At 45.8% G+C, this 24977-nt stretch overlaps 1 protein-coding gene across 3 annotated transcripts; it reads left to right on the top strand.

Moving 5' to 3' along the window:
* The first annotated feature begins 1408 nt into the window (after positions 1-1408).
* Positions 1409-24696, top strand: LOC128346203 (E3 ubiquitin-protein ligase TRIM41-like). Of its 3 annotated transcripts, none has more exons than XM_053299204.1 (8): positions 1409-1563; positions 11701-12549; positions 14789-14884; positions 17431-17661; positions 18982-19004; positions 21300-21421; positions 22527-22582; positions 23166-24696. In XM_053299204.1, the coding sequence occupies exons 2-8, from the start codon at positions 11842-11844 to the stop codon at positions 23199-23201; spliced, it is 1272 nt and encodes a 423-aa protein (XP_053155179.1). In that variant the 5' UTR covers positions 1409-1563; positions 11701-11841; the 3' UTR covers positions 23202-24696. The 3 variants fall into 3 exon arrangements, with proteins under 3 accessions (XP_053155179.1, XP_053155180.1, XP_053155182.1); XM_053299205.1 differs by having other exon boundaries at positions 1461-1580; XM_053299207.1 differs by lacking the exon at positions 11701-12549 and having other exon boundaries at positions 1484-1563.
* Positions 24697-24977: the final 281 nt, after the last annotated feature.

Raw genomic sequence — 24977 nt, 5'->3', positions numbered from 1 at the left:
AAAAAGGCTCTACACTTATAACAGCAGTGCATACAGGTAACGTTGGCATGTTACCTGTTTTTATAAGCTTGGCAGTGGAATAAAACACCCACCTTATTTCATTCTTTTGCAAAGGGTTACAGACTGCAAAGCTGAGAATTAAGCATTCCCTCCTCTCTAGGAAAAGCTTTGCTAGCCCCAGCCCTACACTTAAGGTTCTGCAACTCTATAGCCTTTTGTTACTGCTAGCAGATGGTAGTGACCAATGTATACAAACGTGTCTAGATTTCACCATTTCAGACTGAAATATGGTTCCATTTCTAAATATTCCTGTCCAACAAAAACCTGGAGCTCCCCCTGCACATAAGAATGTAGTGTGTCAGGAAGAGAATGCTGGGCTGAACTGCCTTCCTTGACATGGTACTTTTCTGTGTGCAGGAATATTTCTAGATGGGAAAGCTGCATTTAAGTGGTGTAGTCCAGGAAACAATTTGCATCTTGAAGTGTAGGTGGACTTGCAAGGGGACATTTTAATTTGTATTATGTTGCCTTCAGTATATTACTCCTCAGATCTCACCTGGCACCCTCTGGAAATGAAAACATCCCCCAGTTTTAAATTCGGGGGAAATTTTCAATGCTAAAAGCATAGTGTACTAGGTATAGTACCAGTAATACAAATCCATTTGACTTTTACTGACTCTTCATTTAGTATTCCTTCTAAAATTAATTTACAGCATTGCTAATATGAAAGCTCAGCATATTTTCTTTTATTCGCAGCACAAGTGGTACTTCTGAGCTCTAAGATAATACTTTACATTTCTCTGCCCCCTTCTCTCCCCTCCCCAGCTTTGTTCAACATCCAGCCTGAGGAACTCCGGATCATGAAAGCTTGCTCACCATTTCACATTTTGATTGGTCCTAACAGAGAACACCCAAGTAACCAACACATTTACCTGGGAATAAGCTCTATTGCAACAAGACTCCCCCCACCCAAATAAATATGCATCTGATCTGATGCACTTCAGTCCGCGAAAACTTATGCTGTAGTAAATCTGTTAATCTTTCAAGGTGCCATTAGTTTCTGCGTTGTTCATACACAGAACTGCAGTTCCAAGGCGCTTACAGAGAAGGTAAAATGATGCAGATCCCCGACCAGCTCAAAGGGTTCCAAAAGATGAATAAAAAGAAATAGGGCGCTCAAAGAAATGAAATGCCCAGAGTTTCCTTTGAAGGAAGACCTAATCCAGGAAATTTGAATCCGCTGTACATTAGACAGCACAGCCTTTACTTGTATTTCATTCCAAGGCATTCGCTTCTGATTTGACTCCCGCTCTGTCAATCACACAACCGGACATTTCCCTCCTTTGGCTCCCATTGGATTGCTCTCAGCAATACTCAGTTTTGCGGCCAGAGATGCCTCTGATTGGTTAGGAGGCGCGGCCCACACACTGATATTCTATCTGCGCGGCCAGCCGCCGTTAATTGCCGGGTAGCCCCTAGACTAGAGCACCAAAAAGGGGCGTTCACAGCTCGGGGGAACCTGGGAAACTGGGAATTTGTGGCGGCGGGCTGAGGAGCTCTTAGGTCAGTATTGTACACCTGTGAGTATGTGTGTCTCTCACTAATTGATGATCCCGCTAGAAATTCAGTTAAGTTTGGAAGGGCGGGAGGTGATTGGTGTTTAGACTGATAGTGTGTTGCCAGCCTGCCAGGATTGGCATTAATTTCCAGGTCACTGTTGAAGCAGCTCTGGAGATGTTAATGTCTTGATATTGTGCGGGTGGAAATCTCTAGAAAAGGCTTCAGTCTAAGCTGGCAACCTTGAGCAGCCGGGCGGCAGAGGTTGCTGTTAATTATTATTATTATTATTATTATTATTATTATTATTATTATTATTATTATTTGATTTCTGTACCGCCCTTCCAAAAATGGCTCAGGGCGGTTTACACAGAGAAATAACAAACAAATAAGATGGAACCCTGTCCCCAAAGGGCTCACATTCTAAAAAAAAAAATTTGAACAGTTTGCCACGACTTAGTCTTTAGGATGCCACAGTCATATGTAGTAGTCATAAAAAAGAGTATGTCCAAGCATGTACGGAGCTCTTTTCTCTCACACCATCACTGAATAATCACAGCTGTCCCCAAAGAGGCAATGTAAAAGCTGGACGTCACCCACAAGCCTTTTAAAAATAAAGTTGAGGCAAAGAAAATGAGATGTGTTACAGACACTTGAGAACAATATTTTGGAAATGAAATCCATGCATCAAGTTTTAATTTAACCTTTCCCTAGGCAAAACATTTTTAATCAGGGTTGATAAAAATCGATTTTTAAAAATTGAATTTCTTTTAATTTGGATTTTTTTAAAAATACCAGTTCACAAAGAACCTAGATCAAAGATATCAAGAATATTAATCATAATGTATAATTATATTATGTGAACAAGTTAACAGCAGTATATGGAGATGAGAGATAATAGATGAGATGAGATCTCATCTTGCTGCCCATACCCCAAAATGCAAAGACAAAGAAAGTCAATGGATGAATAGAGGATTGTGGGGGTGGAATAGGTCTGAGCAAGGAGGAGAATTCTGGATATAAATGCCTGGGATGGGGGTGGGGGAATAGAAAGTGAAACCAAAAGTAAACAGTACATATTCATGCAGTCCTAAGGAAACTTTCTTAAAAAGTGTATTTGGATACGCCTATGATGGTAGCAGGCCATGAGAGAGACCCCATCTGCGAATATTTTAATGAAGTTCCTGTACAAGTGGGTAAGAAAGGCATGTGTGCGAAATGTGAATAGTGCAACAATGAAATGTAAGGATTGGTTGCCCAAATTAAACAGCATTATGAGAAGTGTGTACCTACTTTCTAAAAATGAAACCTACATCTATCTCTAAATCTGTATTAAAGTTATATTAGAGAACAAGAATGTAATTTTATAGAAAATGATGATTAAATGGAATCTTACTATTAATTTAATCATTAAAATTGAGTCCTTTTTGTGAAGTGATTTAAATTGTGATTTAAAATCATGATTTAAATCCAATCAACCCTGTTTTTAATAACAATAAAAAGAGATGAGAACAACTGTTTTTAAGGCATCAGCCACAACCACATTAACAACCACATTCACATGCCACACAGGCACACCACAATAACACATTCTGGGAAATAAACCTTATTCTGGGGGTGGGGGGGAGGCTTGATTTTCTGTCCCACTGGACAAGATGAGAGTTATATAACAAACTCTGAAACTTCCAGATAGTCCACATTCTGGTATCCATTCGAAGTAATAAATTGTCTCACGCTAATTATTTATGAAGTGTTCATTCTGTTCCATTTCAGACAATTATTGACTGGGAAGGGGTTAATCAAAGTATGATAGTGGAACGGTTTCAGGAACAAAGTATTATTATTATTATTATTATTATTACATTTATATCCCGCTCTTCCTCCAAGGAGCCCAGAGCGGTGTACTACATACTTAAGTTTCTCTTTCACAACAACCCTGTGAAGTAGGTTAGGCTAAGAGAGAGAAGTGACTGGCCCAGAGTCACCCAGCTAGTTTTATGGCTGAATGGGGATTTGAACTCGCGTCTCCCCGGTCCTAGTCCAGCACTCTAACCACTACACCATGCTGGCTTATGAAATATCCTGCTCCCCCCCCCTTTTTATTTATTTATTTATTTTGCCTCTCATTCTATTTAGAACAGGACCATTCTGGACTGTCCCATTCTGGCTTTTACACCATTCCATCCACACATGTATTTGATACAACTACATTCTGGGAATCTTCAGCCCATGCCATGACTGGCAGCAGGTTGTGGAGTAGACTGGGGCAAAATTGGATGCTGGGCCTCAGCATTAATTTATAGGCAAGTACTGGGCTCACTCTGATGGCAAAACCACCAGAATCTGAGGCAGTGCCAGGGTAGGTCAAATGAAGGAACTGGTCAAAGGCCCAGAATCATCAGAAGGCATCACTCAAACTAGGTAGAGCCCCAGGGCTGGACCATAGGCTTTCTGATGATTCTGGGCCCTAAGCCAGTGGCCTGACGTGGCTAAGCCCTAATTCTAGTGCTGATCACTTTTAGAAATAAAGCTTGGAGAGGTGGGGAGCAGTGGCAGATGGTTAGGGATATATCCTTGTTTTTTAGAAAGGCCAGACACTCATATGAAGCATCTTCTAGGCAGGATGGTGTCTAGGCCTGTTGTTGATCCTCAGTAGTTTGTAGCTGGAGAGATCTTGCCTCTAAACACAAAAGCTTGCCTCTCATGCCAGCTATGCCAGTTTATTGTTTAATAAACGTATCCTCCAGATATATATATTTTAACAAATTATGTGATATATATTCTAAAATCTCTGCTGTGTATGTGTTCTTCACCAGCACTGCAGGGAATGAACATAGGAAATTACCATACTCTTAGACTGTTGGTCCATCCAGCTCAGCATAGTCCACACTGACTGGCAGTGGCTTTGTAGGATTGCAGATGGGCATTGTTCCCTGCCCTGCCTGGAGATAGAACCTGGGACTGACTTCATGCAAAGCATGTACTCTACTACTGAGCTACAGCCCCTCCCCAGAGAACAGTTCTCCATCATCACCCTTTTCTCTCTTTTTCCACGGTATAGGGAGGTCATCCTCAATGTGATGGGTTTATCAGCCTCTGCATGCTCCGAGACAGGACCAATCAAATTTCATGCAGGCTAGTAGCTTGGTTAGGTACCTGTCACTCAATCCCCAGTTCTGGTCCTGCCTCGCTCCATTAGACAGCTCTTAGTTTGAGCTCTTGTTCTACTTGCTATTTTCAGACTAGTTCTTTCCTTTATTGTTCTAATTGGAATTTACTAAAGTGATTTTTAATTTACTCATTGGTGAGGTTAAAAATTGTATTTTATCTTTTATTTTCTTGGAAATTGGCTCTATTCGTCACAATCAGGCAGGCCTTCTACTTAGGCAACATGCTGAAAGGTTCCCTTTCTGAGGGACCTTTTTCAGAATCAAGGGGAAGAGACCCCAAGAGGGTGATCTCTAAGAGGGGTCTCCCCAAGAGTCCCTGTTTAGTTTCTCCTTAATGTGATTGCGCACCTGGCACACTGACTGAAGGGGCTGGGGCTTCTAACCATGTGATTATTACCACTGTTTTTTCTTCCAAGCTGCACCAAAAAAAAAAAAAAGGGAAGCAAGAACAACCAAACATCTGAAAGGAGACATGATAGAGGTCTATAAAATCATGCATGGTGTGGAGAAAGTGGATAGAGAGGAATTCTTCTCTCTCTCCCATAACACTAGAACCAGGGGTCATCCCCTGAAATTGATTGCCAGGAAATCTAGGACCAGCAAACGGAAGTACTTTTGCACACAACACATGGTCAACTTGTGAAATTCTCTGCCACGAGATGTGGTGACAGCCAACAACCTGGATGTAGGGGTGTGCACGGAACCGCCAAACTGCGGTCCAGCACTGGGGTGGGGGGTTGCTTTAAGAGTGGGGGGAGGGTTTACTTACCCCTCTCGCCACTTTCCTGCTCTGGCGCCCGTAATTTTAGTAGTAATTGGGGCGGCAGGATACCTCCCTGCCGCCCCTTCCCCCTTTCGCTATGAAAAGCTCCCAGGAGTCCTCTGTGCGCTTCACGTGTCTGTGACGTGCACGCGCGCGCAGAGGACTCCTGGGAGCTTTTCATAGCGAAAGGGGGAAGGGGCGGCAGGGAGGTATCCTGCTGCCCCAATTACTACTAAAATTACGGGTGCCAGAGCAGGAAAGTGGCGAGAGGGGTAAGTAAACCCTCCCCCCGCTCTTAAAGCAAACCCCCCCACCCGAACCGCCCAGGTCCGGACCGGTCCGGATGCCTTTAGAATGGCCTCCGGACTGGTCTGGGCACATCCCTACCTGGATGGCTTTAAGAGGGGTTTGGATAACTTCATGGAGGAGAGATCTATTGACAGCTACTACAGCCTCAGGGGCGGGGTGCCTCTGGGTACCACCTGCGGGGGAGTAACAGCAGGAGAGAGGGCATGCCCTCAACTCCTGCCTGTGGCTTCCAGCAGCATCTGGTGGGCCACTGCAAAACGGGATATAGCTTGCTAGTCCCTGCCATGAGTGTAACCGTGGTGCCAGTCAGAAATCCGGAGCCCAGACAGGCTGTTTCACTGCATGACCCTCTCAGGGATCCAATTTTGCCACATGACCCCCTTCGAGGTCAAGACCCCGACAGGGTTTAATTCTGCCGTCACTGCTGTCGTCACTACTGCCATCCTGGGTCCGGGGATATGAGTACTGTTCCTGCCTTGTTGGTACCATCTGTACTTCCACCTGATATTTCTAAGCGACCTGAAGAGTTTATTGCAAAACAGTGCCTTGTCATGGTTTCTCCCTTCATTGCCCCCCGCCACCACGTCCCTCCTGCCTTGCCTGACTCTCCTCTCCCTGCCACTCCTGCTTCTCCTGGGCCCTCTGCACCTGGGTCATAGCTGCCTGCCCTGTGCTACCTAGACATTCTAGCTGTCTTTTTTCTTCATCCTCGGACTCTAGCCCCTCCTGATGAGCTATTCCATGGGAGAAAGGGGAAAATTTATTGTCAAAACGGAGGAGGCTGTCACGGTAAAGAAGGATGACACCATCCTCATCTGAGGGGCCCAGAGCTCCTAAATGCACAAATGTTTGTGTTCCTGCACCTATTATTCCTGAGGTGCCTGGACCTGTAATTCCTGGGCCTGGACTCCCTGGCCAGCCAGCTCCAGGACAGCAGCCTGTACCTGCCGTTCTATACCAACCGGCGCCACCTAGAGGCCAGCAGCCTTATTCAGTGCCTCTGTCTCCAGATACTCAGTTATCAGAGTCAGAGTGGGGGGAATTGTCCGATGAACAGGCCCCTGCTGAAAGGCCTGATTCTACACAGTTGGTCACTACAGCTGCAATTGAAGTGTGATTGGTCAAGGCCCAAAGGACTATTAAGGATGTGACTCAGGAAACTGGTACCGCCACTATGTCAGGCCTGGATCAGGAGGTATTTCTATCAACTGCAGCAGCTGCTGCTACTGTGCCCTTTCCTGCACTGTTTAAGGACATCAAGCTGGCTGAATGGGGTGCACCAGTTGCTTCCAAACCTGTTCTGGCTTTCCTCAAAAAGCTTTATAACCTGTCTAAGGATATTATGTCTCTAATAGCAGTACCTCTGGTTGATGCTCCCATGACTCAGCTTGAGTCAGGAGCGCTGATGAATAAAAAGGGGGATGAACAACGGAGGTCACCAGAGGACAAGAAAGCATACTATCTGCTCAGAAAGGTCATGATGCATCTGCTACTGTCATCAGGGCAGCCGTCACGAACTCTGTTTTGTGAGAGGATCTATTCTTTGGGCTAAGGAGTTGGTGCAATACATCCCTCCGGAGAACGTTTAATTGCACCAGAGTGTCAACAAGTTAGCTATGGCAGCCACTCTCATGGCTGATTCGAGTCTGGATTGTATCCAGCATGCCTCACGGGTGATGGTGTGTAGAGTGGCAGTGCACAGGGGGTTGTGGTTAAAGAACTGGCATGTCGATACTAAATCAAAGGTTACCTTGGCTACTACTCCCTTCCTGGGAGGGGGCAAACTGTTTGGAGAATCTTTAGGTCCGGTGCTGGTCAGATAAAAAGAAGGCCAACCTAGCTGGACGCAGAGAGTTTCATAGGCTCTTTGGTGAAATATTTTCTACCAGTCTTCCTTTTGTCCCTACAGAGTTTTCAGCTGGGCTCCAGCCATCCAATTCAGGGACAACTTTAGGGACAATCAAGTCCCGACCTTGAAGCCAGCCTGACAACAGCCCTGGAACAATCAAGGTAGAGGTGCTTCCAGAAACCAGCAAGGCAGACCTTTTCCCCCCTCTTCAGCCCAGGAAAACCATAAGCAATGACCCAATCCTGGTTGGGGGCAGACTTCTCCTTTTTTCAGAGGCCTGGGCGAACAGCACCACCAATCGCTGGGTACTGCAGACTGTACAGGAGAGGTATTTGATAGATTTTGTTATTCCTCCCCCCAATTTTCACCTAATAACTCCCATATCCAGGGTTAAATCCAAAAGAGTTTGATGGAACAGGCCATTCAATGTTTGTTGGACATTCAGGCCATAGAGCCAGTTCCATTGACCACATCATGTCCAGGTGTCTATTCTTTGCACTTTCTAGTGCCAAAGAAGGATGGGTGCTGGTGAGCAATTTTGGACCTAAAACGGCTCAACAGATACGTGAGGAGAAGGTTGTTCCATATGAAATCTTCAGGTCAATCAAGGATGCAGTCCAACCCTGGGATGTCCTGGCATCAGTCGACCTGTTGGAAGCTTACCTACACATGCCCATTCACCACTCCTTTCGTCGCTTCCTGAGCTTTTCTTACAGCCATCAGCAGTACCAGTACCAGTACACTGCTCTGCCCTTTGGGTTTTCAACAGTGCTTGAGTTTTTACAGTTAATGGTGTCAGTGATTGCCCATGTCTGTCTCCAGGGCATTCATGCCCATCCTGGACGATCTGTTGTTTCACTTGTCTTCCCAACAAGCCTCCAGCGATGGGCAGCAGACAGTCCAGATACTCGAGGAACATGGCTTCGGCATCAACCTGAAGAGCTATTTATGTCCATCACAGTACCTCCAGCATCTGGGTGCACTGTTCGATACACAGGCGGCTCCCTTCCATTGGAATGCTGGCAGATGATTGCTGCCTCCAGTGTACCTCTGTTGTCCAGATGCAGGGCCGATCTAATGACTCTGGCTCAGCTCATGGGATCAATGATCGCTTGTTTGGAGTGCACCCCTTGGGCGACGTGGCACTCCAGACCGCTTCAATGGACCATCCTGTCTTTTCAGTCGGCCATCATGGTAAAGAGGCACCTGATGGTGCAACGCTCTCGCAAATTCAAGGAATCCCTCCTCTGGTGGTTATCTCTAGCCATGGAAGAGGGTCTTCCCCTTGAAAACCTACACAAGGTGGTGGTCACCACTGACACAAGCCTCTCTGGCTGGGGAGCCCATTGCTTGCAGCTGAAGGCAGTTTGTCTGGCCTTGCTTCAGTGTCAAGACCTGCTTCTGGGAAAGCATGTCCTGATAAGGACTGATAATGTGATGGCCAAGTCCCGTGTCAGCCATTAAGGCGGCACAAGATCATGGGCCTTTATGAGAGAGACCAACCTACTCTTCACTCGGGTGGAGGTTCATCTTCGTTCAGTGTCAGCAGAGCACCTAAGAGGTTCAGCAAATCTGCAGTCAGATTGGCGGAGTCAACAATGGATAGATCCCACAGAATGGCCTTTGCTCAGATTGTGGAGGTGATGGGTCTTTCCGAACTGGACCGGTTTGCATCTCAGAGCAACACTCAACTTCCCAGGTTTTTCTTGAGGTTCCAGTGCTACCAGGTGGAGCAGATAGATGCTGTCATGTCACCATGGCCGCCTGGGATTCGTTGCACATTTCCACTTGTCATAAGCCTCAGGTCTGTCATCACGAAGCTTCTGTCAGAAAGGTCAGAAATCGTCCTGGTGGCACCTTACTGGCCACGCCGTACTTGGTTTTTGAACCTTATGTCCTTGTCTCTTTGTCCTCCATGGCAACTTCCTCTCCAAGTGGATCTCTAATCACAGGGACTCCTGTTCCATCCAGATCCAGCGTGGTTACACCTACACGCATGGAGTTTGAGCATAGGTCACTTGCAGATAAAGGATATTCATGGCAAGTCCAGAATACAGTTCTTGCCTCAAGGAGATCTTCTACCTCTCGTATTTACCAATTCACCTGGTTGGCTTTCTGTAGCTGGGGGCGGAAACATGAAATCCAGGCTTCCTCAGTCGGAGTTTCAGAAGTTCTGGCGTTCCTTCAGTTGAGCCTCAAGATAGATCTCCGTCCAAACACCTTGAAGCACCAGACTTTGGCCAGTCCTCATTTCTAGACATTTCCATTCCAGGCTCCTCAACCTTGCCCTTGCATCCACACATTCACCATTTTTTGCAAGGAGCTACCTGTATTCTACCAAAGAAAACCACAGGGCTCTGTGGGCGCCAGGAATCGAAATCGACTTGACAGCACACTTTACTTTACCTTACCAACATCACTCCACCACTTGTGCATAGGTTCCCATCTTGGGACCTAAACAAAGTGTTAAATGCCCTCACTAGAGCTCCCTTTGAGCCTCTCTGCTCAGTTTCGCTGAAGCTGTTCTCCTTCAAAGTCCTCTTCCTCGTGGCAGTTACATCTGCTAGGAGAGTGTCTGAGCTGGCTGCTTTGTCTGTGTGCAAGGAACAGTGCGTCTTGCAAAAGGACTCTGTAGTTCTAAAAACTGGATCCAACATTTATGCCAAAAATTAATTCAGTTTTTCATAGGAGTCAGGGATTAGTTTTGCCATTGTTCTGTCCAAAACCTTCTCATCCAAAGGAGAAGGTCTGGCACACCCTGGATATGCAAAGGGCACTCAGAGTATATATAAAACGTACCAAACTTTTTCGTAGAAAAGATTCCCTGTTTATGTCTTTCTAGCCTTCTTCCATGGGGTCTAAGGTCGCCAAGGTTTCGCTGGGCAATTAAAGCGCCAGTTTCCCTTGCTTATGAATCCCTGCACTTGTCTGTTCCTCAGGGGATCACAGCCCATTCCTCTAGGAGTGCTAGCATTTCAGCTGCTTTTTCAGCACCATTAGATGAAATTTGCAAGGTGGCCACTTGGGGCTTCAGTGTCACCATTCATGAAACATCATGAGATTCCATCTTTTCATGCAGCTCTAGCGGCTGTAGGACAGACTGTTTTACAGCAACTGGTTTAACACTCCACTTCCCGCCCTATTATTTTTTTGCTTAATGTGACATCCCGTCACATTGAGGATGACCTCTCAATGGAAAAAGAAACATTGGTAGACTTACCATGAAGTGTTCTTTTTCAGGGTATAAGAAGGTCATCTGGGCTGCCCACGGATGGGGGCCTTATTATGCATTTGTTTCAGTCCTCTTGGACTGTGTTTCAGGGAGATGGGTCTACTCCCAAGGTTATAGTTTACCTGTCCCTTTACTGCTACTGTTCTGGCTCATTTTTATCTGTTTCTGTTTATGTTCATGTTGAGTTCTCTCTTCTAAGCTTTACTATGCTATACAATCCTGGAACTGGGGATTGAGTGACAACTACCTAACTTAGCTACTCGCCTGCCTGAAATTTGATTGGTCCTGTCTCAAAGTCTGCAGAGGCTGATAAACCCATCACGTTGAGGATGACTTCCCTATACCTTGAAAAAGAACTCTTCATGGTAAGTCTACCAATGTTTCTTTCTATCCAGCTGTGCTAAACCTATTCAAAAAGGAACAAACCCACAATTTCCTGATCATGAAGCAGGAGGGCAGTCATGAGTGTGTGGGGTGGGTGGGTGGCACAGTTCCCTCTAACAGGGATTCCAAGATGTTGTTTACTACAACTCCCAGCATCCCTAGCTGCAATACCTTTGGCTGGCAATTATGGGAGTCATAGTCAACAACATCTGGGAATCCCTGTTAGTGGGAACACTGCGGGGGTCTGGGTAGGGGATAGCCCCTGTCCTACTAATGCAGAGGCTTATGATGAGAAATACTCTTCTAAATTTTGGAGCATGTCCCTGAATGTTGGAAAAGAGTGAAAAACTTTGACTGAGCTGCTACTTCCAAGCCTGATCTAATTTTATTTATATTTTGATTTTGTTCCACCCACTTCTACCTTTTCCCTCAACAGCACCAGCATCCTCAGCTGCAGCTAGCAAGTCTTCCAGTGAATGCTCCACCTAGGCAGTGCTGTGAGGGAAACTCAGCAGCCCCACTCCCTCCAAGGGGACTGAGGGAAACTGTGCTGTGTCCTACTGGGTGAGCAGAGACCATGTCCTATTCCAGTACCAAGACAGCATCCAGTTCACAGCGCACCAGCAGGCACCTAGCCTACCAGGGTTCCTCTTCGCTTGTCCCTCCTCCAGTACATCCGTGTAATCAGGCTCTGCGTCGCTGGTGGTTAGCTATGCGAAAAGCACACCTGGACAGTAAGAATCATCTTAGACAGCAGTCCTCTGAGAATTCTGGATCTCGACCCAGCTCACAGGAACAGCAGCTCCATTCCAGCAGCAGATCGAGATCCCCAGTGGGGAAACATTTTCCTGAAAGCAGCCCATATTCTGTGCCAGCCAAGTCTGCTAACAAACTCCTGGAAACTCTTGAAAAGGAAATCACTTGTTCCATCTGCCTAGACTATTTCACAGAGCCTGTGTCCATAGAGTGTGGGCACTATTTTTGCAAAGCCTGTATCAAGGAGTGCTGGACGAAGTCATATGAGCGCTATTACTGCCCTTCGTGCAGAACATATTCCAGGAGAAGCCTCCGGCCCAGCAGGGAGCTGGCAAATGTTGTGGAAATAGCGAAACAGATGGAGGCAGCCATAACGCAGCATGGTCAGAAAATGTGTGAGGGACACCAAGAGCCTCTGAAACTTTTCTGTGAACAAGATCAAGCACTCATCTGCATGATCTGCAGGGAGTCCCGTGAGCATAAGACTCACTCTGTGCTTCCCATAGAAGAGGCTGCCCAAGATTACAAGGTAGCAAGCTGCTGTTCAGCATCATGGATCATTTTGTCTTATATTTAGCAATGTGAGAGCAACTGGCTCTATCCAACCCCAGCACAGCATCCCTCCAGTGGCTGAAGCTGGTGTCTATCTTATGTTTCTCTTTAGATTGTAAGCCTTTTGGTGGGGGGCGGGGGGGGGGAATAGGGAGCCATTTATTATTATTTTTTCTGTATAAACTGCTTTGGTTGTTGAAAAGCAGTATATAAATATTTGTAGTAGTATTTTGACAGTGGGACTAGGACAAGATGGATCGTTCTCAGTGGTGGTCTGCTCATTAGGCAATCTGAGGCTGTGTCCTCAAATGCAGGTGAGTGCAGGCAGCAGATTGGCCATCTCCACCAACCCGACACCGGACTCACCCTAAAAATCAACCCACCCACCCACCCTCTCTCCTTCTCCCCAGTGGCACCATGCTAGCTACCACCACTCTCTGTCCTCTTCCTCCATTGCCACTCTGGCTGGCTGAGGAAGAGAGTGGAAGGAAGTGTATTGTGGCCAGCCCAGAAGAGTGTTGGTTTAGGTTGTCTCCATGAAGACACTCTAGGCCAGCACTCTACTAGCCTCAATTCACTTCCTACCATTCCTTTCCCCAGAGTGGCAGTGGAAGAAAAGGACCCCGAGAACAACAATTTGCATCACTGCCAGAGAAGGCGTTATGAGCCTCTGTTGATAAGGGAGGAGTGAGAGAGTGGGCAATGAACTGAGCAGAGCAGGTGACAATAGCTACTCAGCACAGTTTGTGTGCCTCTCAGGTTGAGAAAGGCGTCTGGGACAGGGAAACTTACTACTACTATACATATTTATATACAGCTGTACCTCATTATCCGCAGGGGTTCTGTTCCCACATATTACGGTAGGTGACGAAACTGTGGATAATGAGGCATTGAGTCTGGGATTGTGGGGGTTGGGTTCCCAGGCTAGAATAAAAACCTCAAAAATGTGAAAATGGACTAGATGAAGTGCCCTGTTGTGCTCTGTGGGCCTTCAGGAGTCCAAGGAGATATCCCATCCCATCCCCCCCCCCCACACACACAGAGTCCCAAAGACCAGTGTTCTTTCTAAGAGGGATTCCCAGATGTTGTTGTTGTTGTTATACATTTTATATCCCGCTCTTCCTACAAGGAGCCCAGAGCAGTGTACTACATACTTACTGTAAGTTTCTCCTCACAACAACCCTGTGAAGTAGGTTAGGCCGAGAGAGAAGTGACTGGCCCAGAGTCACCCAGCTAGTATCATGGCTGAATGGGGATTTGAACTCAAGTCTCCCCGGTCCTAGTCCAGCTTTCTGCTTGGGGATTATGGGAGCTGTATTCAACAACGTCTGGGAGTCCCTGTTAGAGGGAACACTGCCAAAGATCCAGGAATTCTGTGTAAAATTGTGGTTTGGTTTGGTTTTTAACAAACGAGCCATAAAAATGAGTCCTGTCTCCAAAAAACAAGAAAAAGAATCTAAAAAGTAACCTGGTGTTGTGGCTGGAGATAGCTGCTTGGCACATACCAAGGGAGAGTGACAGTCCATCACACCACCTCAGGTACCGATAAGGCTTGTGCCAATCTTAGTTCTTATTCTGCAATAAGATGCTGGCCCAGGACTGGCCCAGTGCTGATATGCCTAAATACACTTTTCTGGGTTCTTGTCTGGGTCCTTTTATTAAGAATAACCAGACACAGGAGAAACTTTTCCAAGGCTTTAATTTAGCACTGCTGCAGTCAGAGAGGTTCACACCTTGTTGGGACCCTGAATTACAATTTCAATAGGTCTTTATACCTTAGCATAGTGCTTACACAGCTCGAATAAACATCTGTCACACAACAATGAGAAAACAGGATATGCCTTATCAACATGAGCCACAGACTTCTGTTTCCTAACTTAAGACATCACTTTTATCTTTACAATGGCTCTAACTTCCTCTAGAATAAACACATTAGCTAAGCACTTACAGCATTTTCACCTTTTGTGGATTCAAATACATCAGTGCTACTGCCATCAGCTGTTTATACTGAGAGCTCAGTTGCACATAAATATTACTGAAGAGAGGCCCAGACTGCAGTGCTATGCACAGTAGGTATGCTTAAGCCCACTGACTTCAGTAGTTAGGCAAGCACAGCTTTGCATAGGATGAGGATGGTTAAGGGTTGGGATGAGTGGAAGGAGGTTTCGCTTACAGATAGCACAGAGGAGTTGAATATATGGTCTTTATTTGATCAGAAACAAATTGAAGGCCATGTGCAGGCCCTGAAGGTGAGAAGAACCAATCTGAAGGCATCGAAAGAGGCTGGACAGGAAAGATGCGAGATGGATCAGGTAGGTATATGTACAGATTAAGAGGCCTTAGACAGCTGGTCCATCTAACCAGTAATGTCTACTAAAGACTAGGCTAAAAGAGGTCCCTCCTCGCGAAGTTTACAGCCTAAATTTAGATAGTGGAAGGGCAAAAGCAAAAGTAATAAGGGATGAATATGAAGCTGAACTAGTTGTTTATACTTAGACTTCAGTTCAATTCAGGATGAGGACAAAGCCAGGTGGCCTGTGTGACAAGGCACACGATGAGCCTGGCATCTGGGATAGATCCTCCTAAGAGAGAAAGAACCAATTTGGTGCAATAGGTAGAATCTGGGGTTTAGGTTTGGAAGATCCAAGTTCTGGTTCTTGGACACAGGGCGGCCTTAGATAAGCAACAGGCTTTTTTGTTTTATTATTGGATAGCGATGTACTGCAACTTGCTATGAACTCTCAGGGCAGGATAGGAAAGAAACCTAATTTAAAATGAAGTTGTGTAGGAGGTTAGCCTTACTGATGAATTGATACATATGTGAATAGCAGCGGAAGTATGAATAAAGGGCTCATTAAACAAGGGCTTGATAAATCTCAGGCGCAGGGGAGCCAAAGTGCCTAAAAATTTGACTATGATGCCTAGACCAGGATAGAGTTATTTCATAAATTCTTTATTTAAACCCAGACAGCCCTGTTTCTGTTCTAAGTGTTAAAGTAGGGATGTGCTAATTCTGTTCTAATTTTAAAGAAGGGATGTGCAAATTGGTTCAGGTACAAATCAATTTGTACCTGAATCGAGCTGATTTGGGTGATTTGGAGACAGAACAAATCACCCCTGTGGTCCATTGGCTAGATTCAGGTCCAAATCAAATCACGCCAGATTTGAATCGATTCAAGATTCAGATTCCTCCTACTATTTCCCCAGCTTTCATTTAAAAAAAAAAAAAGTAGCTAAGCTGTAGCCCTTGTAGAAGTGGAGTTATGGAGCAAAATGTGTGTTCACTATTTTTCAGGTGTTTGGATTCTTTGGTGTATAATAACTTTTCTGCAATGAATCCCTATGAGGATTCATTACCCACCTTCCTTTCTTCTATTCATTTTGACTGCCATGTGCAACTACACCCCCCTCCTACTCGCAAGACAGTGGGGTGCTACTCAGTTTATGTTCTAGGATTTTTTTTCAAGTATTTAGACTCATAGGTGTCTAATAACCTTTCCTCATAATGAATCCCTATGAGGATTCATTACACACCAAAGAGTCTAAACACCTCAAAAATTCCTAAAATATAAACTGAGTACCCAGTGGCTTGCTGGTTGGGGGGTAGTTGGCACATGGGATGCCACTAATTCCATGCCCCCACCTAGCAGTGGGGTCAAAATGAACAGAAGAAATTAAGGTGTGTAATGAATACACCAAAGAATCTAAACACTTTAAGAATTCCTAAAAAATAAACTGAGTACCCCAGTGTGGGGCGCGGGGTGTAGTTGACACATGGCAGTTGACAGTTGGCACTGTCCAATTACTGTCAAAATGAACAGAAGAAATGAAGGTGTGCAATGAATCCTCATAGAGATTCATTATGAGGAAAAGTTATTAGACATCAAAGAATCCAAACACTTGAAAAATAGTGATTACACATTTTGCTCCATAACTCTACTTTTACAAGGGCTAGAGCTTAGCTTTTTTTAAAAAAAATAAAGCTGGGGATCCATGTTAGGGTTAGGATATGGTGGCTTTGAGTCTCCATTACGTCATATGGTAGAAATAAACAAAATCAGTAAAAACTAAAAAAAATCACTAAGAATCAACCAAGTGCCCTACTGCCTTGAAATTTGGGTGGTAGGTGGCACCCATGGGGATCTACACAGCACAAATTTGGTGCCCCTAGGACATTTATAAGCAGTCCACATCTAATCTGGGGTGATTGGGGGGGGGCAGATTCAGACACAAAATGAATCGGAGGTGATTCGATTCCAGCACAAATTGAATCGAAAAAATAAACTCGTATACATCCCTATTGTAAAGGGATAAAAAGAAGCCCATATGTCTTCTCTCCCTAAATGATAAAAGGTAAAGTGTGCTGTCAAGTCGGTGTCAACTCCTGGTGACTACAGGGCCCTGTGGTTGTCTTTGGTAGAATACAGGAGGGGTTTACCATTGCCATCTCCCACGCAGTATAAGGTGATGCCTTTCAGCATTTGAACCGGCAACCTCTGGCTTGCTAATCAAGTCATCTCCCCGCTGCGCCAAAGCATCACTGGCCCCTAAAACCTTTGGGCTGTCACCTAGACCCAAAGAAAATGCGTCAAGCCTGGTATTAAGCTGAGACACTGCTCTGCATGTATGTATCCCAGATATTTGTGTGTTTTAAGTGCTTGGCAACGCTTGTACAACTTATGTGACATTAGGAAGAGAGTTGTGGTTTTTTTTAATGTTCCCTCCTGTAAAACTCTTATGATAGAATAATAGTTCTGGGGCTGCTGTGAAGTTTTCTGCTATGCAAAAAGAATTGGTGAGGTGTCCATCTTCTCTCCCCATGATCCTGTCCTGCCTTTTCCCTATCTACCTGTTGTAGGATCGGATACTAGGTGAGAAGCAAGCCATTGAGGCTGAATTTGGTCAAATATATCAGTCTGTGAAGACAATGGAGCAGGTTTTAATAATTGAGCTGGAAGAGTTGGACAAGGACTGTGTACAGAGGAAGGATGCAGCTGTGACTGGACTCTCTGAAGAGATTGCTCGCCTCGATGCCCTGATCAGTGAGATGGAGCAGAAGTGCAAGCAGCCAACCACTGAATTGCTGCTGGTGAGGCCAACCTAGAAGTAGCCTTGCAAATAAATGTTCTGGAGGTGGCTACTTGTTCCCCAGCTCCCACTCCGGCATGGTGAACCATTTCACACACAGTGCAGCAAACCCTTGTTTGCCACCAAGGGTATGCTTAATAGGGAACTGTAACCAATCCCAGTCTTTTGACAAGTGTGCTGGTCATGATACATCTACAGGCTTAGCTCACCATTCGCGGACTCACCATCAGCAGTTATATCTGCGGGTCGGGGGTGCCTGGAAATGACCTTGGAGGTCATTTCCAGCCACCATTTTGAGCATGGGAGTCATTTTATAGCTCATTTGTTTAAAGAAAACAAATTTCTGCTGAATTTTGGGGACTTTTGTACTGGGGGGGGGCATCCTTGCACTCCTGAAGGCCTGCAGAGCACGGTAGGGTGCTTTATTCGGCCTATTTTGGGGGGTGGTTTGAGTCTGGGAATCTAATCCAGATCCAATAGACTCAATGACCTATTATCCACAGTTTTGTTATCTGTGGGAATGGAACCCCCGCAGATAATGTGGTACTCCTGTATTTGCAAACACCTGCTTGTCATATTTTACTTTAAATTTTTATACCTAAAAACCATAATACATGAAGCCACCCTGAGAGGCTTCTGCCTTTATCAAATGGCCACGCGACATTCTGTGACAATCCCAGTACTGATGTAGTAGAGAGACCAAGTTTGTGTGTTCAGCTCTGAATAGGTATATCCAAACTGTGAAAAATATTTGTTCTCTGCTTGTTGAACTATCTAGGCACTTGCAGTTTTACCAGCAGTTCAGTTAAAAGCTGTGCTTCATGCTCTTAATGTCAGCATTTCCCAGGAAAAACATGTGCAAACAATGTTTTTGTTTTTAAAGGTCTTCTCGTTTCCCCCAGAGAGCCAGTGTGGCATGGTGAACAGAGTGGCATTGGGGGGATCTGTGTTCAAATAGTCCATAAGGTGTGGGATGGCCTTGATCTAGTCAATTTTTTTTAATATACTACCTCACAGGGTTGTTGTGACTATAAATGGTGGAGATAAAAAGCCAACTAAGCCTCTCTGAGTTTTGAGAAATAGAAGGGTAAAATGTGAGGAGTAGTAGCTCAGTAGAATACATCTGTTAGATCCAGGTTCAGTCTTTAGCATCTCCAAATAGGAAAGACCCTGACTGAAACCCTGAAGCTGTCAGCCAGCTTGGTGGACCAGTGCTTTGACTCCATATAAGGCAGCTTCATATGTTTGTAAAACTGTAGCAAGGACACTACCAACCCTGACCATTTCACAAGACTGAGCTCTTTTTCTCTTTTTACTCTAGGATATTGGAAACACCTTGAACAGGTATGTGGCAGCTCTTTAAAACCTTTAACTTCAACTTCAACTGCGCAAAAAACATTGCATGTAGTGAGAACAGTATTTTACTCTATCAGAGAAGAGCAAGTGTTCAGGAGCAAGAGCTTGGAGAAGGTGCCATCTCTGTGAATCGATGCAAACCCTCCATAGCAATGGTGAACAATTCTGACAGTAACACAGAGATTCACATGATTATATAGCGAAGCAACAGCCATAAATTCATCAGGTGCATCTCCAGCCAGTGATGGGAGATTGCATCTGTTGTACCTCTGCCTGGACACATCCCTCCCCAGCCCAACATTGCACTGAAAGACCAAGGGTGCATGGAGCCTAATTTGTAAAGCTAGCATAATAATACAAGACTGCACAAAGTCTTTACTGCTAATAGTATAGAAGTTAAAGTGACCGCTTTTTAGAGCATGAGTGAAAATGTCAGCACCTTCACTCTAACTTTTGCTGCTTTTATTATATCATGAGCCAGAAAGACATATTTGCAAGCAAGAAAAATATGCCTCTAGCATATCATACATATTAGAAGCTGTGGCTGGTTCGTGGCTGCAATATGCTGATAATAACTTCACAGGGTAGTTTTAAGACTTAATCCAAGATAATGGAGCTATTCTGACGATCAGTGGAAAGTGGGCTAAGGGTGCTTAGCCCGCTCCCCACCGATCATCAGACTCACTGGGCTCGCAGCCAAGCCCGGTTCAGTCAAAGCAGGTCACCTGCTTAAGTAGCCCTCCCCTTAGCCCGGGTTAGCGGAGCGGGTGCTCCGTTAAACCGGACTTTCTGCTCGTGAATTGCCGCAGCGTGTGAGCAACGTGGCAACTCACGAGTAGACCCCCGACCGGGAGGCTGAAAAGCAGCTTCCCGGCTTGGTGGTCCCTCCAGCATGCCCTGCGCACTTGTGCAGGGCATGCTGGAGCTTCCGGGGGCCATGCGGCCCCTGAATTCCCCAGCCCCCACCGGCTCAGTGAGGGAGCCGGCAGTTGTGTGGGCGGCCGCTTCAGCTGCCCAGAGCAGACTTCTGCTCATGTGTGGGGAGAGCGGGCTAAGCCCACTCTCCCCACTTACCCTCCCAGGCGGGTCACTTTGATCGTGAGACCCACCTCAATATATGTGAAACATTTTGCACATTCAAAAAGCATTGTGCAAATGTTTTGGTGTTAAAATCAGACTTTAGAAATACTTTACATTTCTTCCCATGTCATTTTCAAATATAATTCTGCCTTCATGAGGACTGGACACCTTTTTTAAAAAAGGAAGATCTAAGATTCTAATTAACCATGTCGTCAGACTGCAGTACAGTACTTTGCCAGATTGGCTGTTACGCATCTCTTTTTTGTATTAAAGCCTTTGATGCTGGCATTTATTAGTTAACTCACAAGAATTCTGAAAACAGAGACTTTATTCTCTTACCTTTCAACAGTATGTCATACCCTACAGAACTTAGCAGCAACAAACCAATAATCTTCTATATATATAATTCTCTAAGGCGTACCCATGGCTAATCCCGTGTGTGACAGCTCTCGCGAGAGTTCGCGAGCAGAAGCACCGTGGTGATTGGGCAGTGGAGATTCCATATGCAGATAGGGAGGAGTAGTCTGTGATGGTTAAGGACAGTTGGAATGCAACTGTTACTGGTCAGAAGATGTTCTTGATTGTAGAGGAGAGGAATCTATCTGTATAAAAAGGATAGTGGGTAGTGGTTTGTGAAGAGAAGGGTTGGGAGGGAGGAAAGAGCTCCTTCAAGAGAAGGAGGCTACCGTTGTGTGAATTAGATGAGGGAACAAGATCTATTAATTCGGGAAGGGAGAGAAAGAAAGAAAGAAAGAAAGAAGGGAGGGGAAGAAAGACACAGGGGAAGAGCGAGTGGAGGAGAGAGAAAGAGAGAAAAAGAAGAGAGGGGAAGAGAGAAAGGAGGAAGAGCGAGGGACAGGCCCAAGCCTGTCAGTGGCCTTAGGGGAATGAGCAGCTGTGGCGGCGGCAAGGAAGGGCCCGGTCAACAGCTGCTCCTGCTGCTGCTCCTCCTCCTGTGGAGAGTAGTGGGGCTTGGGTGAGGAGGTCTCTGGGGATAGAGGGCTGTAGCTTGGCCAACAGACACCAGCAACGCTGCATCCATGACCAAGAGGGGTGAGGGGGGTGGAAATAACCGGATGGAGGAGGAGCAGGAGTGTGGCTCAGGTGAGGGTGGAGAGATCTCTGAGGTAACGGGAGCAATCAAGTAGTAGCATGCAGATGCTCTGTGCAGATTAAGCTAGTTATAAATATTTTTCATTATAGGTATGAGAATGAGCAGCAGCAGAACCCTGTGGAGATCTCTTTCCCAACTGATGTGGGCAAGAAACTTGCAGACTTAAGTCTGAAAAATGTTGCTGTCAAGCAGATTCTGCAGAAATATCAAGGTATGGTACCAAGATGGGGTGGGGGTAGGGATGAAGTAACAAAAAGGATCACTTGACCACATGGGCTGAACGAACTACTCATTTGGAAATAAACTCCATAATGGGGGTTTACTTCCATGTACTGTGATTAGGACTGAGTGACAAAGAGAAACTATTAACAGTGAATGCACAAAAGGACAATGGGAAGAATCTCACACACAGCTAATTCTTTATAAATATGAGAAATTGATTTTTATCTCAAAGGTTTAAGCACTGTGAAACTGCTCAGGGTTGGATTTTGCCAGAGGTGTACAGGGGGTACAAATAGAGGCAGTGACCCCTAAGTAATAATTTTGTGCCCGCAACCCTCTCTACCCCTCCAATGTTTGTTTCTACTTTCCCAATTAAAAATGTCTTGCTACATGCCTGCATCTTGCCATATTTTAGCTACTTTTGCTCTGCTGTTCGGTCAAGATTAGCTCCCAACACAGCTTGCATTTAATATCCATACAAAGGTACAATATAATTAGGGATATGTTTCTGTGTGTGAAGAGATAGTTTCTTGTGACTCATTACAATTAGAGATACAGTCCACGTTCCAGGCTCTTCCCTCCAGAGGGAGAAGGCAAAGGAGCTGCTGATGGACTCGAGGCAGGGGAGGAGTCACCATTGGGCCAACGGGTTCAAAGAACCCAGGCCGCGCCCAATCAGGGGCCGCACCTCGTGGCCCCAACACCCCCCCCCCGCATCTGACATCAGACGCGGGGGTGCTGGTTTAGCTCCCGAGCATTCTCAGCACAGCCAGGAGCGGCTCTTCCCTGCTAAGGCCTTACGAACGGAGCACCACGTTGTACTCCAGATCCCGAAAGGAGCCTCAGTGCTCCGTTTGGGAGCCAGAACATGCCCCTGATGTCAGACGCAGGGGCGTGGCTAGCCCCCACGTATGATGTCAGACACGGGGTCAGTGGGGCTGCTGCCACGGCTACACACAGGCTGCCGGTGGTCAGGCTCCGCGGCGCGCCTGACTAGAGGTCTGGTGGTAAAGATGCCAAGTGCCCACCCGCAAAAAGCACTCTTCCCATTCATCAATATAGCAAACCTTATTTCTGTCATTTTTCTTCTATAGGTATGGTAAACTTTGAATGGGAGAAAAAGAGACTGGAAGATGCTGGCCTAAAAAGGGTGAGGTTCTATTCTTTCTCCCCCCTGCCCCCTTTCATTCTAGCTCCTGCATCTGAAAAGTTCAGAGCATCTTCTGTCTAGCCTCTTATTAGGTTGCCTAAAGGTTCCTCGAGCCACCTAATGGTGCAGCGGGGAAGTAACTTGCCTAAGGAGCAAGAGGTTGCTGGTTCGAATCCCCACTGGTATGTTTCCCACGCTATGGGAAACACCTATATCAAGCAGCAGTGATATAGGAAGATGCTGAAGTGCATCATCTCATAATGTGCGGGAGATGGCAAGGGTAAAACCCAGGAATCTACACCTGCTCGACTGCACAGCTTCAACTTCAAAGGTGCCTCACAATTGGTGGGGAGGAGCTGAGCCAAACCAACATTTTCTAGCCACTAGAAAGTAGGCAGTATGGAAAAGAAGAGGAGGAATTATAAGCTTCTGAAAGTTTAAGTGAAGGCTTAAGAGACAAATTTCTAGTTGAGGAGATCAATCAAGGAAATCTACCCTGTAAATCAAGGAGATTTCATCTCTTTCAATTTTGAAGTTTTTTTTCCAACTAGGAAGGAATCCAAACATTTTCTTTGTTTTCCAGGTAACGAGATCAAGTTATGACTCTTGTCGTTCGTGAAATGGGAAAAGCAATATATTCAACTGGCAGTCCTTGAAACTATAATCTTCAGCCAATGAGAGAGCTCATTTCAGTAGTTGGTAGCTATTAGGGTTGCTCATGGATGTTAACAGGGTAATAAAAGCATCCTCCCCAGCTTCAGGAGCTGTGCACACTCCTAGTTTTCAGGTGTGTGTGTGTGTGTGTGTGTGTGTGTGTGTGTGTGTGTGTGTGTTTTAAAAACTAGGTTGGAGGAGGGGAAAGTAGGGGTGTGCACAAACTGGTTCAGAGGTGGGGAGGGGGTTTCTTTAAGGCATGGGGAGGGTATCCTTACCTCCCCCGCTGGTGCTGCTGTCAACATCAGCAGGGTGGCTGTATACTCTCTTGCCACCCCGGTCAGCGTAATACCAGAAGTGGCCCATGTGTGACGCACTCATGCACACCGGCCACATCCGTTATTATGCTGACCGGGGCAGCAAGAGGGTATACAGCCGCTGTGCACCGGCGATTTCTACAGCAGCGCCGGTGGGGGAAACGTGGTGGGGGAAGTAAGAACACCCTCTCCGTGCCTTAAAGCAACCCCCACACCCTCCTGGGAGTGCACGGAACCGGTTCCGTACACATTCCTAGGGGAGTGATCGTGTGGAAGGCAGGCACAGGCTCTGACAGCGTTTCCTCCTGCTTTGATAATATGCTGGGTTAAAGTGCCGAATAGGACAATGTCATCGGAGCCTGCACCCACCTCCCACACGATCACTTTTCTCTCCTCCAACCTGGCTTTTAACTTGCACATGAAGGGAGTCATACAAAGGTCCTGAAGCTGGGTAGGTTGCTTCAGGACGATTGTGAGCCCTGTTGTGTGTTTTTTAAAAATTGTGTATGTTTAGTTTATATTTAGTCTCGTTGTTCAGCATAAGTTCATTTACAGATTAAGTTCAAGTATGATGAGGAGTCATTGTTTTCCTGCTACAAAAGCTAGCCTTGGAGTACTGAAGATTCATATGCCCTCCTTCCTCTCTTGCATGTGAGAGGGGAAGAGCAAAAGCTTGTGCTTTTGGTTGTAAGTAAACTGCAGCCCTGTGTTATGTGTGAATTGCAGCTGTGGTTTAGTTCAGAGCTCAAGTTAATCAAGCCATGGCTACATAGCTGGGTTGTTACCTAACTGTAGTTTGAATAAACCACAGTTCCTCAAATGTTTAGGTAACACAGAACTGTGGTTTATTTCAAACCAAAATCAAAAGCACTCCCATGCTTGAAAGAGGGGGAGAGTGGAGCACACAATGCTGTAGCCCAAGGTTCATTCTTCTAATGCGGAACCACAGTTCATTCCAAGTTCATTCTTGTAATGGGGAACCACAGTCTTCTGATGCATATGAACCTAGTCTTGGTTCCCAACTGGCCCAAGTGAAATGGCAAGAAAAAAGATTGTTATTCCAGTTAAGGTGTTTTGTTAGTTGGTTGTATTGCATCTTACTGTAATAACAGAGTTTAATAAACATTGTTTCTTAAGTTTTGATCTAGTTGTGCATGGCAAACTTCTGTGTACTTACAGTGGGCTTGTATCAGTAGTACATTTATTTATTATATTTCTATACCGCTCAATAGGGATGTGCAAAGTGCCGAACCGGTCCGGTCTGGCACGGGGGGGGGTTGTAGCTTTAAGGGCGGGGGGGTAGTACTCCCCCGGCCGCTCTTCCCCCTCCAGCACTGTGTTTTTTGACAAAGATTCTGGGGCGGCAGCATTCCTCCCTGCCGCCCGTGCCCCCGTCGTTAGCCTCCCAGAACCGAAGTAAGGAA

This window comes from Hemicordylus capensis, chromosome 2, assembly GCF_027244095.1.
Source record: "Hemicordylus capensis ecotype Gifberg chromosome 2, rHemCap1.1.pri, whole genome shotgun sequence".
Lineage (NCBI taxonomy): Eukaryota > Metazoa > Chordata > Lepidosauria > Squamata > Cordylidae > Hemicordylus > Hemicordylus capensis.
This window is presented reverse-complemented; position numbering and strand designations above follow the sequence as displayed.